General features: G+C 47.9%; 1 protein-coding gene across 14 annotated transcripts in view; it reads left to right on the top strand.

The window, feature by feature from the left end:
- The window catches only part of Atxn7l1 (ataxin 7 like 1), a 225,892-nt gene that overhangs the window by 196,421 nt on the left and 11,441 nt on the right, over positions 1 to 18,030 (top strand). For 11 of the 14 annotated variants that reach the window (XR_002392992.2, XM_021253928.2, XM_004839682.3 and 8 more), the window contains 3 exons: positions 10,282 to 10,474; positions 13,801 to 13,922; positions 15,242 to 15,547. Coding sequence is in view for 13 of the 14 variants with exons in the window: in XM_021253928.2 (XP_021109587.2) it covers positions 10,282 to 10,474; positions 13,801 to 13,922; positions 15,242 to 15,547 (621 nt within the window). In the remaining variant the exon portion in view is untranslated. The remainder of the gene's footprint in view (positions 1 to 10,281; positions 10,475 to 13,800; positions 13,923 to 15,241; positions 15,548 to 18,030) is intronic. The other 3 variants (XM_021253931.2, XM_004839685.3, XM_087206726.1) reach the window with 1 other exon arrangement.

Genomic DNA, 18,030 nt, shown 5'->3' on the forward strand with positions numbered 1-18,030 from the left:
ATTTGTGTAAGTGGGTCAGAGTGGGATGGTGCTAGATTTCATCACACTCCCCTGAACTGTGAGTTTTATCAATTGTGTATTTTGGAATTTTCCATTTAGCATTCTTGGACCTTGGTTGACCATAGGTAACTGAAACAGCCAAGTGAAAACCGGATAAGGGGAATTTGTGTATAGTAATTTTTCAATTCTTTGTAGCTGTGGAAAATTTTCATTGCAGTGCAACTTCCCACAATGCCCAATGTAAAAGCAGACTTGCCTCTACCTGAAACTCACCTAGCCCTTCTGTCGCATGCATACCCAGAGCCATCGTCCACCGAACCTTTTAAGGGATCCTCAAATTTGCCAAAAACTCCAGGAAACCTAGTTTGAAAACCGTTTTTTTTTTGGTACCGGGGATCGAACTTGGGACCTTGCGCTTGTGAGGCAGGCGCCGGAACCACTGAGCTAAATCCCTGGCCCATGAAAACCCTTTTTTATTAAACATTTTCCCCTGAATTTTTTTTTTTTTTTTGGGTACCGGGGATCGAACTTGGGTCCTTGTACTTGCGCAGCAGGCGATGAAACCACTGAGCTAAATCCCCGGCCCACCCCTGGATTTTTGACTGATGGCACTTTTCATCCCAAGCGGTGCCCAGGTTAACAGAACCTTGGGAGCAGCTGTTCAAAAGTAAAACAAGGAGGAGCCAGGGATTTAGCTCAGTGGCACCGTGCCTTCCTCACAAGCACAAGGTCCTGAGTTCGATTCCTGGTACCAAAAAAAAAGTAAAACAGGGAGTAGAGCCTTAAGTACCTTTGTTCTGTTCCTTTTTGCACTTAGTTTAGTTAGGAAGAGATCCAGCGCAATCAGAAACTGAAAACACATGGTCAGAATTTAGTATTGTAATCACATGAAACATACGAAAATATGCATTTACTCCTCTTAATGACACATATAATAGTTCAGCATGGGGATGTGCCTCGGGCATCGAGCGCTTGCCTAAATGTGGGCAAAACCCTGGGTTTGATCCCCAATGCCACCACTGAAAAAAAAATCATTATCTATAATTGGCAAAATAGCAAAAACTATCATACATGAATGCAATGATCATAACCCTTTCCCAATTATAAATTTCCTCTATAGCAAATGCTAACATCTGTGAATTTATTTCTCACGTATCTTTTTGATAACATTGAAAATATTGAGCTCTTATATCTTGAATTGTAACCCATCTTTGTCAGAGACGGCTTGAAAAGGAACTTGGGCCTAGAATTAGGAAAGAGCGAGTTAGATAACAGGGGCGGGAATAGGGTTTGAAGGGAAATTTCCCCTCCATGCTGATTAACTACACAGGCTTGATCTTGGTTCTGAGCCTCTCCAGCCTCTGCTTGCTCCTTTTTTATTTTTTACTGTGCAACAGGGTCTTGCTAAGTTGCCCAGGCTGGCTTTGAACTTGTGATCCTCCTCCCTCAGCCTCCCAAGTAGCTGAGATTACAAGTATGTGCCACCATGCCCAGTGCTACCTGATTTTCATATGTCTTCCTCCTGGGCCTCTGTCTCCAACCTGAAGACCCCTGAATAACATACTGTCTGAGTCCATTTTGCCTTGCTGTAGTAACACACCTGATGTGGGGTAGTACATAAAGAAGAAAGGTTGTGTGGCTCACCATACTGGCCACTGGACAGTCCGCACAGCATGGCACTGGCTCTGGCAGCAGCCCTCCGGGCTGCATTACATGTGGCAGAGAAGCAGAAAGGGAAACTGCCACATGAACAAGGAGCATGCTGCAAGCCAAGAAGCAGGAGGCAAGGGAGAGAAAAGGCTCGGTCCTTTATAACAACCCACTCTGGAGGGAACGAACCCACTCCCGGGAGGCCTGGCCCAGCCTGGGAGACCTGCACTCACCCCTTCTGAGGGCATGGCCTAATTGTGCCCCTTAAGGTACGCCTTTCAGAGGCACCGTCACCACACTGAGAACCAGGCTTCCATATGAGCCTTGGGAGGACGAGCCACATCCAGACCACAGCTCACCCCAGATTCCCTGTTTCTTTGCCCCCAACCCTAAGGGAACACATTGCTTGCCCCACAGAGCCCAAGAGCTGTGGACGATGATCCCAGCCGGACTCCTCAGGACTATGCTGGAGAGGGAGAGGTGGGCAAAGGTGGAGCAGGACTCTGATAAGGCAGATTGTAGCCCCAGGGGAAGGAAGGAGAGGCAGACTGGGGAGGCCAGTGCTGCCAGGATCTGGTGTTCCCCTGTGTCACAGATGCACACGTCCAGTCTAAGGTATAAAATGGGCTGGGTGTGGTGGTGTACATCTGTAATCCCAGCATTCTGGGAGGCCAAGGCGGGAGGATCTCAAGTTCAAGACTAGCCCACACAATTCAGCCACTTCACTGAGACCCTGTATCAGAATAAAAACATTTTAAAAGGCTGGGGATGTGACTCAGTGTGAAGGCCCTGGGTTCAATCCCCAGTACCACAAAAACAAAAGTAAAAAATGGCAAAATCTAATGAATCTGAGATTGGCAGGGCAATGTGGAGAGAGGCAGAAGGTCTGCATCCCTGAAGAATGCAGGGTGAGTCTGGAGTAGATCTCAGTTCTCTACTCCAAGATGGTGTTCTTCCCTCACTGCAGGCCTCTCCCTCCTGGACTTGTGTCTATGCCTGAGCTTTCTCTGCATCTGGTTCTCAACCTGGGGGCTTTGGAGTCAAGGAGATGGGCACAGAAAGCCTCATTTCTTATTGGCTTTGCTGAGGCGCCCCTACCCAAGAAGCAGATGGTACCTGCACCCCCCGAGGCAGCACATGCTGGACTGGAGCACGTGACTGGGTGCCTGGCACCACAGGGGCCCGGTCAGCCCTGGCGACTCCTACTCTCCCTGAAGCACTTGGATGGATGGATGTTCGCTTGCTCAGCGTGGCAGGCCAGCACAGCTTCCCTGAGTGTCCCCGCACAGGGACCCAATATTACATAGTTTGTCTTTAGCCCAGACAGGCAGGCAGGTGGCCAGGGGACAGGCAGTGTATTCAGAGGGGCAAAGAGAGGGTGGCAACTCAACAGCCAAGTGGTCTCGGTCTCTCTGTCTCTCTGTCTCTCTGTCTCTCTCCCTCTCTCCCTCTCTCCCTCTCTCCCTCTCTCCCTCTCCCTCTCTCCCTCTCTCCCTCTCTCCCTCTCTCCCTCTCTCCCTCTCTCCCTCTCTCCCTCTCTCCCTCTCTCCCTCTCTCCCTCTCTCCCTCTCTCCCTCTCTCCCTCTCTCCCTCTCTCCCTCTCTCCCTCTCTCCCTCTCTCCCTCTCTCCCTCTCTCCCTCTCTCCCTCTCTCCCTCTCTCCCTCTCTCCCTCTCTCCCTCTCTCCCTCTCTCCCTCTCTCTCTCTCTCTCTCTCTCTCTCTCTCTCTCTCTCTCTCTCTTTCTCTCTCCCTCCCAGTTCTTCCTGCCAGGTGAGCCCCTTCCCAGGAATCCCTTCCAGTCATCTCCTGCCCTCTTTTGTCTGGCACCTGGCTCTGACTGCTGAGTGTTTTGTCCACTTTTTCCTGAATCAAACTTCACTGCTTAATTAGGGCAATGCAGGCACGTGTTTAACAAATCCAGTAGTACTGGAGGCCTGAGAAGAAAAAGCGGCTGCTCCTGCCCAGCCAGCGAGGCCCCTCCTCACCCCACCTCCTGTCTCTGGACCCTGCCCTCTTCGCTCTCCCTGGGTTCCTTCAGCTCCCATAGCTTCCTGCGAAGAGGTGCGTGGGGGGTCAATTTTCAGAATCCTTGTGCACCTCGCAAGGTTTTCGTTCTAACTTCACACTTAACTGATGATCTCTCTGAGACACAACTGGATTCAAAAATCATTTCCCTGCATTTCCAAGACATTTTTCCATTGCCTTCTAAGAGCAGAAGTTTTCATCAGAAAGTCTCAAAGTCTAATATTCTGATCCCCTTTCCTTTCCTTCTTTTCCTTTCTTTCCTTCTTCTTACAGAACTGGGGATTGAACCCAGGGCCTTCACAGTGAGCTACATTCTTTATTTTGAGACGGGGTTTCACTAAGTTGCTAAGTTGCCCAGCGGGGCTAACACTTGCAATTCTCCTGCCCCAGCCTCCCAGAGTGCTGGGATCAGGGGCTTGCACCATGGTACCCAGCTTTTGATTCGTGTTTCATCCCCCGGGGCTCTGCAGGGTCGCAGGGCTCACTCTTGCTGGGGCATCTTTTTCCTTCCCTGGACTCGATCCTCATCGAATCCGTTCACTGGGAAACAGCGGTCCTCTTCTAGGACTGTCCTAGGTCGCATCTTGGATACTTTTCCCCCGCTATTGTCTTTATTCTCTTAGGTGGATTTTGGACCTTTCCTCTGATCTTTTAATTCTCTTTTCTCAATCACCTTGTTCTATTTTCTAAAAGATTTTTTACTTTACTTTCAAAAGTGCATATTAAATGATAAATTTATGAGGACTGGGGATTTAGCTCAGTGGTTCTGCCGCCTGCCTCGGAAGCGCAAGGACCTGAGTTTGATCCCCCATACCAAAAAAAAAAAAAGATAAATTTATGATACTTTTAAACATTTTCAGTATCTGACTCTTCTGATCTGATTGTTCCTTATGGTATTTTACAAGACATCATCATTTCTTAGAGGCAATATCATTCCTTTTGTTGTTTTTGGGCGGGTGCTCTACCCCTGAGCCATAGCACCAAGTCCAGGAAACACACTCTGGTATCTTTTTTTTTTTTTTGTACCAGGGATCAAACTTGGGACCTTGCGCCTGCGAGGCAGGCGGCGGAACCACTGACCGAAATCCCCGACCCCCATTCTGGAATCTTTGAAGATAGGTTTTTAGGGTTTCTTCTTCCTCTCATTATCTTTACTTCCTCCAGTTTATTCCATTGTGTGTTCGCATCTTTGATGCTTGGCTGGTCCTTCTCATACTCTAGAAGCGTGGGATAATCCCTAACCATTCATACTTACAAGAAAGGCTCCAACAGGCTGACCGGAAGTCTGTGAAACTCAACCAAAAGATCATCCAGTCACCAGCCACCCTTTTGGTTTCTCTGGGGAGGAGCCCGGCAAGGGACACTCTGGCCCGGGTAGCCCATAGCTCCTTCGTAGCCACCCTGTTCTTTGCTCCTGCCCCTGAGCTCCCCTGGCTCCATGTCTAGAGTCCCTTCAGCTCACTTTCTCTGGAAAGTAAACCTTTGTTCTCTCCTTAGAAGGCTGATGGAGGTGGGAAGGCAGTGGCCTGGTAGGAGCGGTGGCTGTCAGGTGGAGTGAAGAGGTCGAGAGGACTTGGATGTGGGTTCCCCAACCTTGCACCTAGGTCTAGTCCTCACCTCTTGCATGATTTTTGCAGCCCTAGGTAGGTTCAAGTGCCTGGCTTCTCAGAAATGCTCTAGTAGGTCAGCTGCTTTCCATTAGTCAACACTTCTCCAGCCACATTCTGTGTTCTAAAAATACGTTAAAATATCTTGTTCATGCTCTGATCAGTTAGAGTGCTTCCAGTGCAGGTAGCAGAAACCTGGGCTACAGTAAGCTTAAATAAGAAGGAAATTTCTTATCACATACGACAAGAAGTCCGGAGGTGAAGGAAACACACCCCAAAGACCACCCCCTTCAGTCTCTTGGCTGCTCTTCAAAGTCCTGTAGCAGGATGGCTGTACCAACTCCAGGCACCTCCACATACAAGGTCCAGCTGAGGTTGGGACTCTTTTCCTTCTCCCTCTCCCTCTCTATATAGTCTCTATACAGTCCTGACATCTTAGAGCCATTTCGAGTTCAGAGCAAAATTGAGCTGAAGGTACAGATTCCCTCTGTGCTTCCTGCCCTTGAACGAAGAGCCTCCTCTACTATCAACCTCTTCCACCAGAGCCTTGTGTCTCTTTCCAAAAGGACCCCACCAAGAAAATAAGGTTCTTTTATTTCTTGTGCCCTTTTCTAAACCTATCATTATTAAGCAAGATTACAGGGATTCCTGTTAGTTTAGGGGTCAAATGGGTGTTGGGAAGTCATCACGATAACCGTCACCATTTTCTTTCTTTTTTTTTTAACAATCACCATTTTCTGCTGATCTCTTTGTTCTTTGGTGCCAACACCTTTTTCATCCCTTTACTGTCCTTTTTTTTTTTTGGTACCAGGGATTGAACTTGGGTCCTTGCGCTTGCTCAGCAGGCGGCAAAACCACTGAGCTAAATCCCTGGCCCCCTTTACTGTCCTTTTAATAGGATTTGGGGAGGGAGAAGAGATAATGTGTGTGATACCCCTGCCCCATTTTACAAGAAGTTCTTCATACTTCCAAGTTCACCGTAGCATCATTCACTAAAGCCAACATATGGAAACAACCTAAGTGTCTGCTGATGAATGAGTAGATAAAAATATTTTGGTATGTGTTACACAGTGGGATATTATTAAGCCATTAAAAAGAAGGGAATTCTGCCCTTTTCAGCACCATGTATGGACCCTGAGGGCATTATCTAAGTAAAATACGTCAGAGGAGTGTATGCTTCCTCTTAAATGTGGACCCTAAAAAAGTCAAATTTATAGAAACAGAGGGTAGAAAGCTGATTACCAGAGGCAAAGAGATGAAGAGGAAGATGCTGGGCAACTTTCAGCTATAAAATGAATACATTCTTGGGGCCAGGGATGTAGCTCAGTGGCACCGCGCCTGCCTGACAAGCACAAGGTCCTGAGTTCAATCCCCAGTAACACACAAAAAAAATAAATAAATAAAAATTTTTAAAAATACAATGAATACATTCTGGAGACCATACAGCATGGTGACATTATGCAGTGTGATTTAAAAAAACAATAACATTTTTAAAATTTTTATTACAGTAAAAGACATTGCCATCAGTCCTCAGAATACTCCCATTCACTTCCAACATACTTATCCCATGGTTCTTGCCACTTTCTGAAGCAGTTCTGGAAGTCCTCTTTCATGAGTGTCTTTAGTTGTGCCCTCATGGCTGCCTTGATGTCCTGGATCCATTCAAAATGTTTCCCTTTGGGGAAACTTTGAGAAAGAGCCAGAAGCCACCCATTGCCGAACCCAGTGAATAAGGCAGATTGAGGACACCATAATGTTTTTACAAGCCTGCCTTTCCATTGGATAGCACTTGGCAGCAGCATTCTTTGTCTTTTTTATTATTCCTCATAAAGATGCTCACAAAAGAGGACTCCAGAACTGCTTCCAGAAGTGGCAAGAACCATGGGATAAGTGTGTTCAAAGTGAAGGGGAGTATTTTGAGGGGGATTAATGGCCATGTGTCTTTTACTTTTATTTACACATATATTTTGATCATCCCTTGTATTTAATAATACTGTGTTATATACTTGAAACTTGGTAAGGAAGTAGACCTTAAGTGTTTTTACTATGAAAAAAAAAGGAAGTAACTATAGGAAGTGATGGATATATTAACTAACTTGATTATAGTAATCAGTTCACAGATATATACATACCAAATCATCACACTGCATACCTTAAATATATGTAACTTTATGTATTATATAAAATATAATACATACCTTAATAAAGCTAGAAAAATAAAACTACCCAAAAACACATGACTCTTTAGTAACTTTCTTACATATATGTGTACTATTAACTCTCTTCTTTTTATTTTTTTTAACTTTGGTTATGGAAATTTCTCCATGTGCAGAGAAGTAAAGATAATAGTATAATGAATACCTACCTACCTACTTTTTAAGTTGTTATGTGAATATTTTGGAACATACGCTTTTTCTACATATTTTGATTATATATTTTGAACTAAGTTGCAGATATCATGGCATTTTACCCCAAAGGCTTCCAAAAGCATCTTTTTTTTTTCTTTGATACTGGGGGTAAAACTTGGGTCCTGTGCTTGCGAGGCAAGTGGCAGAACCACTGAGCTAAATCCCCGGCCCAGCATCTTTAAAAAATAAAGATAAATTGCTGTATAACCATGCTCCCGATATCAAGTTAACAAAACCAAGCTCACTTTCACCCTGCGGGAGAGGATGGTCTTCCGGGAGCACTTCAAGAAGACCCTATTAGAACACTTGGAAACAACATAGATCAGTTACTTAACTATGACATGTCTGTAATACACATCACTGGAGAAAGTTTTTAAAAGATACATGGAAAGATTCCCACAACATCACTAGGTTTTTTAAAAGTCTGTCTTAAAATAATATGTACAATGTGAGCCAGGTCTTAGTTTAAAATGCATGCGCATAACTGGACATGGTGGTGCACACCTTTGGTCTCAGCTACTCTGGAGTCTGACGTAGGAGGATCACAAGCTCAAGGCCAGCCATGCGTGCACATGCACACACACGCACACGGCATATGTATGCACAGAAGATAGGAAGGACATAAATCAAAATGCTGACAGCACTTGATCCTGTCAGGGGCGCAGTGCTGTTTTCTGTCTGTTTCAGCATCGTGTCAATTGTTTTGCTATCTGGTCTTCAGCTGTAAGCAATTAATAGAGTTTCCCTTTCCAGCACAGCAGTGTAGATACTGAGGAAAGTGGGAGGTAGGGCCCTTGAACTGTCCACCCTTAGCATGCAGAATGAATGGCATTCCTGTTTTTATAAGTACAGGAAGGTAAGAGTCAATAATAAACAGTCATCCCAACTGAATTCTTATGACACTCCAGAACTACCTATGGCCTTGTTCTCCTTTGTTTTTGTGACAAAATATATACAATACAAAATTTGCTATTTAACCACTTTTAATGTACAGTTTAATGACATTAAGTATATTCACCATGGTATAGGGTAACCATACCACCACCCATCCCCAGAACCTTTTCATTGCCACCATTGAGCCTCTGTGCCCATGAAATCTTCACTCCCTTTCCCTCCATCTCTCCAGCTCCTATAACCACTATTCTCCCTGGTGTACGGAATCATAAAATATTTGTCCTTTGTGCTTATTTATTTCACTTAGCATAATGCCTTCAAGGTTCATCCCTAGGGTGGTGAGCATCAGAATTGCATTCATTTGGGGGGCCTGAATAGTATTCCATTGTGTCTATTGTTTATCTCCTCATCTGTGAGAGATATGTGGGTTATTTCCACCACTGTTTCTTTCTTTTTAAGTGACTGTTTTTAGAACCTGCTTTGCGCTCAGGTATCTGAGGCCTGAAAACATTTCAAGCTAACAGAGTCCAGGGAGAAAATGAGAGAAAAAAGGTAACAAATCAATTTCAAGCTAACAGAGAGTCCAGGGAGAAAATGAGAGAGAAAGGTAACAAATCAAAAGTGCTCCCTCGTGTGATTTGAAGGGGCACCTTTCAAAGCAGGAAAGCAGTTTTCTAAAGAAAAAACCCTCGAGTTTTTCCTCCCAAAATCTTTTTCTCCCTGTCTCTGCCACCTCTTTCTGATCAACCATCTGATGAAACTGAAAAAGTAGAAAAAATACTAACAGGCCCAGGGATTTAGCTCAGTGGTTCTGCCACCTGCTTTGCAAGGGCAAGGTCCCAAGTTCGACCCTCGGTACCCAAAAAAAGGAAAAAATACTAACAACTGTTCCTCTTCTAATTTTTCTACTAATATGGATGTGTTTGTTCTCGGTTTGAGCTTGCTTTGTTCTTTACTGCTTAGAAATACATAGTGCTTCCTGTTGTTGTGATGTGTTTTTTTTATAACTATAATCACAGTTGAGACGATATCTGTTGGATGATCTCAGTCTCGTGGAATTCATCCATTCCTTCATTGAGAAAAATTTCTCTCCAACACCTTCAATAAACTGACCATGCCAGGGAGTAGATAAAGTGCTTGCCAAACATTACTTTGAAACAGTTATTCTCAGAAGATACTGTTAAACTACACAAAGGTCAGTGTTAAGAAACTGTGGAGGAAGGGACAGAGGCCTCTCATTATAACAAAACCTTTTTTCATGCCACTGTAAGTTTCCTAAAGTTATAGTGTAATAATAGCAAAGAAAGCATTCATCTGCCTGTTTCTTCATTATGGATATTTTGTGAATGGGCTGGTCTTGCTCACCTGGTTGCACTTTCAAAGGGAAGCAACTGCTGCATTGGGCAAATACAAATTACCTCCGTGCAAATGGGTGAGTCATTGTAACTGAACTTATAGAAGACAAGTTTGGTGACATGAACTGTCACTCACACATGGCCTCTCACTGTCCAGAGCTGATCACATGACCGCCCACCCTTAGCCTTAGCCTTAGTCTTTTCCCTCTTGCAAAATTGCCCTCTACCTGTCCTCCCTGAGCTGGCCGGGCTGACCAGGCAGCTCCCTGGACACCGTGAAACTGGGTGGATCCTGTTACTGCAGAAAAGTTGATTCCATGGTTCTCCTCTCTTGCTCTTTAGACCATCATCTGCAAACAGCATAAGCAGCAGCACGTCCTCAAATCACAGCGCCTACACTCCGGAGACCCCTCTTCCCCCAGTTGGAGCTGACCTTGCCAGCCGGCTGTCCAGTGATGAAGGGGAGATGGACGGAGCTGACGAATCTGAGAAGTTAGATTGTCAGTTCTCCACGCACCACCCCAGACCTCTCGCGGTAAGGCCTCCTCCTGTCCCTCCAAATCCTTTCCTCTGCTTTGTAGACCCGTGGTGATCATGGCAGAGGTGCATAGTCCCAAGGAAGGGCACCAGGACAGCCTTTACCAAAAGGCTTACTGTGAGCTTGGATCCCAGCATTGGAAATGCCCTTGATATCAAGAAGCATACGGAAGGGCTTCCGGCTGGCAATCACCTTTGAAGCACCCGAGTGTCTGCTGTCCCCCATGAATTGAAGCTGCTAGAGAAAGGGTGTTTCTGTGAGTGTACCTGGGAGCTGCCCTTCTGCCCTTGCCCATCTAAACGTGGACCCTGGTGCCCAGAGTTAGCCAGGCCCACCTGCTCTGGAAACTGCATTAGCGATCTGTCGGGTACCAGCCCTCAATGGGGCTCTAGGTTTTGCTGTTATTAGCGTGACCACATGGCACAGAACTGAAAGAGAGAGTGTTGAGGCCAGGTGGAAGTATTTTGTGTCAGCCTGATTGCTTATTAACAAAAAGGGCATATTTCCCATTGCTTGGGTAAGTCCACTTTGGTGGTTTAGAAGGTCTCTGAACCCAAAGTGGGAAATGGAGGCCTCAGCTGAAGGCTGGTTTACATTTGCCTTTGGAGCACTGAGGAGGGAAATGCCTGGTGCAGCCATCACAGAGCCAAATGCAGGGGGCCCAGAACAGGGGACCCCATGTGGTTTACTCTGGAGCTGCTGAACAGATCTCAGGGACTACATGGGAAATCAGCCCGGCAGCAAGGTGGAGTGAGCCTCTCCTCCCTCCTATCTTGTGCAACGAGGCGAGGCCAGGCCCACTCACTTCCTGTGTCGGGAAGGTGGCTACCTTGGCTCACCCGCAGCTGGCACTTTGTCCCTGACTCTTTCCGTACTGGCCAAGAGACAGTGTGGGACACCTTTGCTTGGCAGTAGTAGGAAACTCAACTCATCTGCGTGAGCACAAAGGACATTTTGTTGTCTCACACAGCAAGAAGTCTTGAGGTGGGAGCTTTCAAGCCTGCTTCAGTGTCTTCACAGTGTCCCAGGGCTGAGGGACAGCCATCTCAGCCGTCTCTGGCCTCAGTACATCCACTGCACCTCCAATGTCAGCCTCGCCTAGTAGGATTCTGCACAGGATAGAAAGAAACACACAGGGAAAGGGTCTTCTGAGATGCTGTGTTTTCTTAGTTGTTTTTTTTATCTCAAAAAAAAAAAAATGGGGCCAGGGATTTAGCTCAGTGGTGCCGCACCTGCCTCCCAAATGCAAGGTCCTGAGTTCAATCCCTGGTACCAGGAAAAAGAAAATCTCTCCCTATGAAACCCCCAGTAGACTTCCCCCTATATCTATCAGAACTGGGCCACATGCCTACCCCTACACTGATAGGTAGAGAAGGAAAGATTGCGGTGACACAGCTTGGCCCAGCTGTGACTCACCCCAAGTTTCTGGGAGGAGACACACCTTCCCTGTTACTGCTGCTGGGCAGATGGCAGAACAAAGGTCTGGTCCTGTGAGCAAGGAAAAGACTGGGCCCACATGCGAGTAGACACAGAGGTGAGGCTGGTGGCTGGCAGAGTCTGCCATGGTCACCACAGGAACAAGCCACAGCTCTGCTGAGTGAACAGTATGCCAGTGGAACAGGCACCTCACCAGCCACCTTGCCCTGCATCTACATGAAATTGGATGCACAGGCAGCGAAAAATGAAAAGTACCTCTGGCTCTCAAGTGTGAAGGAGACACAGGCTGTACCAGAACGCCAGACCATGGAGACATCAAGACCTTTGTCCAGAGGATATAAGCTGTGCCCTGGGTACTGGTGCATTTGTGTGCCCCTCGTGTTTTGCCGGTTTAAATGGGAAAACCGTGATTTGTTTCTTTGCTTTGTCCTCTCATGGCCAACTGACACACTGCTTGTTCAGCATGTCCTTGCACTTGAGATGAAGGAAGAAAGGATGTCGAGACCTGGTGACAGCTCCCCCAGATAGCTGGGAATGGCATCTGTGTCAGAGAATTCCCTTGTACGTTTTCCAGCTTGGTCAAAAAAGAACTTAATATGAAGGTTGCAGAGAGTGTTTTTCATCAGTTGTACCAGATTTGGTGGGTGCCAAGATTTTAATGCAAAAGCCCCCAAACACAAGTGAAAGAGAACAAAGGGAATGTCTTGCATTTCCTCCTGAGAGCCGTTCCTAAGACAGGTTCCCTGATGGGTTTGTGGAGTGGGTGCCAACCCAGCGCTGTCTGGGCTGGGGGCCAGGGAGCAGCTTGGAGCCCTGAGGAGGGGGAGCTGTTTGAGTTATAGAGTCATTTGCAGGCTCGCCTGTGCTCCAGACCAGCCAAATGTCATCTTCGCAGAGGCTTGCATTTCTGTCTACTGGCCTTCCAGTTGTCCTAACATCATAATCAGATGGTGTTTATTAAGCCTCTGAATGCCCATACTTCAGCCATGTAGGAGTTTTTTGGGGGGAGGGGTTTGGTCTCTTTGTCTTCTTTTTTGGTACTGGGAATCGAACTCAAGGTCTTGAGCTTGCCATCAGCCATGTGTTTTAAATGTACTGGTTTGCTTTAAATAGTTTTTTTTGTCTCACTAATCCATGCTTCACCCCAAATCTCTATGATCCTCACGGTGAAGAGGAAGAGAATGAGGTCCCTATTCTTTAGGCATTGGTAGTCATCGAGTACGTGGGCCTTAGTCATGTGACCTCACACAGCCACTCAGTGATCCTGAGGTCAAACCTGCGAGCAATAGGTGTGAGATGTGTCCTGGGGCTGAGGCCAGGCCTGGGAAGGGAAGTGGCTCTGTGACATCAGCTAGGAAGGCTGAATGGGAACAGAACCAGCAGTACCTGGGACTGGGATGGGAGGCAGGGAACCCCGAGGCCCTCAGGAGGCTGGATGATGACGACTAGATGGAGCTGGAAATCACCCTGGCTGCTGGTTATTGTTGTGCCTTTGCCTTTTATTCTAAAATGCTAAGGCTAGGGATTTAGCTCCGTGGTTCTACCACCTGCTTTGCAAGCGCAAGGACCCAAGTTCGATCCCTGGTACCAAAAAAAAAAAGAATCTATTCTAAAATGCTGGCTCAGTCCCGGGAGTGGAGGATGCAGCCCTCCAAGCCCCAGAAAACTGAACATAGCTGTTGTCAAGTCATGGTGTGAGGGTCCACAGACTCCAGAGCTCAAACCATAGCATCACAGAAATATTTTTAGCTTTGGTACTTTTTGCTTCTTTATTTTGAGTCAAACGGTACCCCTGTGTGTTTTTATGCAAATGTTATTTTTCTCTGTATGGTTTATATTAGCTTATTAACCTGTAATCAAAATTAAAGTGTTTTTTTCCCTCACAGTTTTGCTCATTTGGGAGCCGCCTCATGGGACGAGGGTACTATGTGTTTGATAGAAGATGGGATCGTTTTCGGTTCGCAATAAACTCCATGGTAGAAAAACACTTGAATTCACAGATGTGGAAGTAAGTGAGCACTTTCTAGATAATATAAGATCAGAGCTGCCCCCAAATTACCTGAACCCTAACTTTCTATGTGAACGTCAACAGCTGGCTTTTCACAGAGCAAAATGACCCCAAATCAGCATTCATGACTGGTCACTGTCTACCCTTCTTAAGGGTTTGCCTGAAGAGTTTTATAAACATGTAAGATGTGCTGTTTGTTTTGCCTTCTCAGAGATCGATTTGTATTGGTAATCTTCTAAACTCGGGGAAAAGGACATTAGAAGAGGTCTCATGTCTTTAATAGCATTTGGGGCCTTTTTACTACTACTCAGAGCATCTAAGCATGTTCAGAATATGCTGCTGTTTGTTGATGCTACAATAGGAATGCCAAACATTTCATAATGGTGATCGACCAACTGCTAGTTGTTTGCTGCCCTGTGGAAAATATATGTGCAATTGCCAACAGGGCAGACTTCGCACAATGTTGTCAAGTGGGTTAAGTTTGTCTTTGGCCCTTCCCATCTCCTTAGGGCACCCTCCTCGCCTCTCCTGTCCCTCTTTCCCCCCTAAACTGCAGCTTGCATTCCATTCCTCTAAGGACCCTTTATTCTCCAGTACTTCCCAGTATAATTACACTTTCATAAGGGATTTACAAAAAAGAAAGAAGCCTTTCATTAGGTAGAACGTATTGGGAAGGAATAACAGGCCCAGGCCACTTCTAACCGCAAGGGGCTACACTTTGGCCAGTTGGTAATGGAAGCCCGACCTCTGGGTGTCGCTCCTACAAAGGGGGTCTCCAGATGTCCCAGCTCTCCCCTGCCTGGCCCAGGAAGCCCAGGAGAGGAAGAAAAGCCTTTAAGAAGCAGAAGGGGACAGAAGCCACAACTTGCCCCTCCCCAAGGTCCCCTCCTCCCTGCCAGGCAGCTCTGGCTCCTCAGCCGCTTTGCACGGTGACCGTCTAGATATGAGCCCCATTTCATCTGCCCCAGCCCTCACAGGGCACTTAGGACTCCAGGTCGACATTTCACATATAGCAGGAAAGGGCCACAAGAGAAGCTTATGGTTTCTTCCCACATGAGTGACCGTCCCTGGTCCAAATGGTGCCTGCGATGTCTACCTGTGTCTGAACAAAACCACAGCCAAGGGTCACTGCCTGCGGGCCACCCTGTTCTCGGTTCCTTGGTGCGCGTCACACTGTGCTTGTCCCCCAGGTGGCAGCCAGCCCTCTGCCCTCCAGTGTTGTGAAAGTGTAAATCCCAGACCGTGGAAGGAATGTGTTGATCTGTATTTCGCTCCCTGCTGTCCTTTCAGCTCAAGCTCCATATTCCTTTCCTCCTCAGGCACAGAAGCCCGAGCCACCGGGCGTCAGGTCCCTCCCCCCTGTTCAGGACTTGCCTAACCAATCTGCTGTCACTGAGCAACATTGGGGCTGCCTGGGTGTCAACTCTGGAGAGCGTAGCACCCCGCTGCCCTCTCAGCCTCGCTGCCCAAACCCCAGGCCCCGACGGGCCCGAACCTGGAGGGATGGCAGCCGATGGGGGCGTGGAAGACATTAGGAAGAAAAAGAACGGCCAAGACTCTTTTTTCTTTAACAAGCATTTAACTCTGCACCAGGAGACGCCAGCACAGTATTCTCTTTCAGCCAGGTCAGCATCTGGATCTCCACGCCAGCTGGCAGGGGAGGATGGGCACTGTGAGGAACTTACCCGAGTCCATGGGCTTTTGCACGGGACTTCCCTAGGCAGCACACACAGCCCACAGAGCTGCAGCCTGCTGCCGTGTGGCACCTAGATAGAGAGCACAGAAACCGTTCAGCACAGGGGACTGGGGCCCCAGGGACTGTCCCTTGGCCCTCTTCTCCCCTGCCCCACCTCCCTCCTGCCCGTGATGCCCACTGAGGATTAGCGGGGAGAGGAAAGGCAAGGACAGAAAGTATTCCAAAAGCCACACCCATTCCAGTCCGGAGTGAGGGTCAGGTGAGAGTTAGGCCTTCAGCTCCGCTGGTTGGCACACTTTGAAGTATGAACTTACACGGTTGAATGGGGAAAATATAAATTGGGACTTTCAGAGTAGATCCCATTCAGGGTCATTGAGTAGGGTCCTCCCTGTATGACCCATCTGCTATCTGTAGATCTCCTTTCACTATAAGTAGCTGCCAAACCTCTCCACCATGTCTTTCTGCCTCTCCTTTAGCTGGGAAAGAAGGTTCAGCTGAGGAAAGCTTGAGTGGGTGGCTGTAGTATGGGCAGCAAGGTAACAAGGACAGCAAGAAAGTTTCCTGGCGCCTCCTGCTCCCAAAAGTGTCCCCCAGCCTGCTTAGGAAGGGGCTGTGCAGTGCCAGACAGCTCTGAGGACATGTGCAGGTCTCTGCGGGCTGGTTCTATGGGAGTCCTTGCCCAGCATGTATAGTCCCTGACAATATGGTTATGTTGCTGCTGAGAATTCACCCGCTCACCCATCCACCCACCTACCCATCCATTCATTCGTCCATCCCCTCATTCATTCATTATAACAAGGACTTGGGAGCACCTCGTTTAGTGCTGACAGGAGCTTTTATGTTCCTTAGACTCGAGAGGAAGGCAGTTCTCAAACACCATCATGGCCACTGTGGGTTTGGCAACATCTTTCTCTTGACATTTTCTAGGACACTGTGCTTCTGTGTTCAAGGATTCCTCTGGATTCCACCCTGAAGATGGAAGCCACAGGCTCCACTGCTTTCAGGCAGAGAAGGGATTGCTCAGAGAGAGGAATGCTAGGAGAGCCACTTACTTCTCCACGGAGCCTCTGTCCCGAGTGCCCTGGCACCTGGTCCTGGTTCCACAGCTAGAGGGCAGACTCCAGAGAAAAGGGGCAGGGTGAGGGCCTGTCCAGTAACGTGTCCTGAGCCCCAGGCCTACTGCCATCAAGTGCTGCTTTCAGAGAAAGAAAGCTAGTTCCTAGCCACTGGTGAGCCTGTGAAAACCAGCTCCCAGGGACCTGTTGGGGATCAGTGTGAGAGATGGGGAAGAACCGGCTTGAGCACACTCAGCCCCTGAGCTCAGTGGTCTCTCCTGCAATATCAGGAACAGGGGGTGACACCATCCGTGGCTGCTGTGCCTCCCCTGGTCCCCAGAGCAACAGCAGAATCAACCTAGGCCATAGATTATGAGTGGGAGCCATTTAAGTCGAAAGACAGTTTGTAGAGAGGCCCAAGAATGAACCCCCTGCCTGATGCCAGCCTGGGCCCAGGGACTCAGCTCGAAGGCATCACCCTCACCCCCTAGCTCCAGAAAGACCAAAGAGGAAAACAGTGGCTCCCCTCCCCTGGCCATATTGCTTCCCCTCCTTGATTCCTGCCTTGTGTTCAGAACAAACTAGAAATTCCTGTCCCCTTCTCTGATGCACGAGGGTCCCCACACTCTGACCTGTTCCTAACGGAGGCAGGAAGACCTATTGAGAGGCAGCCCCATGATGACTCCTTGAGCAATAGTGGAGGCAGGCTGGGGTTTTAAAAGGGAGACACATCAGTCCCGGGTACAGGCCACTCTTTGTCACTTCGCAAGCCTCAGTCCTCCACGACCCCCAGGACCCAGTGGCCATGAGATAGCACAAAAGTGCCTCTCCCTGGAATAACCAGAGGAGGCAGACAGCAAATGCAGGAGGATGCTGGCCTTGGGGAGAGGGCCCTTCCCGGGATGCTCCAGCCAAGCACAGGATGGGGGACAGGGAACGGGATCGGGGTTGCAGTGGGCAGAGGGGGAAGCCCTGGCCCAGGTGGCAAATCTCTGTCCTGTTTCCACCTGAAATGTGAAATGACCATTGCTCATAAAAACCACCTTCATCACTGCCAAACAAACAAGAGACAGAGTGGGTAGGCTGATGGGATACATGTAGTCTAAATAACAATGCCTTTCGTTCAGCAACCCCAAGCCGAACTCCAGTAGCCAAGCATGGAGACCAGATCTGAAAACCCGCAAGTAGCTGCTCTGTTGCAGCAGGGCAGCATGAGGAAGGGCCATCCTCAGACCCTCCATCCTCCCAGACTCCATCCTCCATAGTCTGGTCCTGCCGGGTGTCCTCTGTCGCCCCGATGCTTAGATGTCATCGAGCCTCCCGAGCAGTGCCAACCTGATGTCTCACTGTTTCTCTC

This window comes from Heterocephalus glaber, unplaced genomic scaffold, assembly GCF_053883595.1.
Source record: "Heterocephalus glaber isolate CG9 unplaced genomic scaffold, H.glaber_assembly_v1.0 deba00000676, whole genome shotgun sequence".
Taxonomy (NCBI): Eukaryota; Metazoa; Chordata; class Mammalia; order Rodentia; family Bathyergidae; genus Heterocephalus; species Heterocephalus glaber.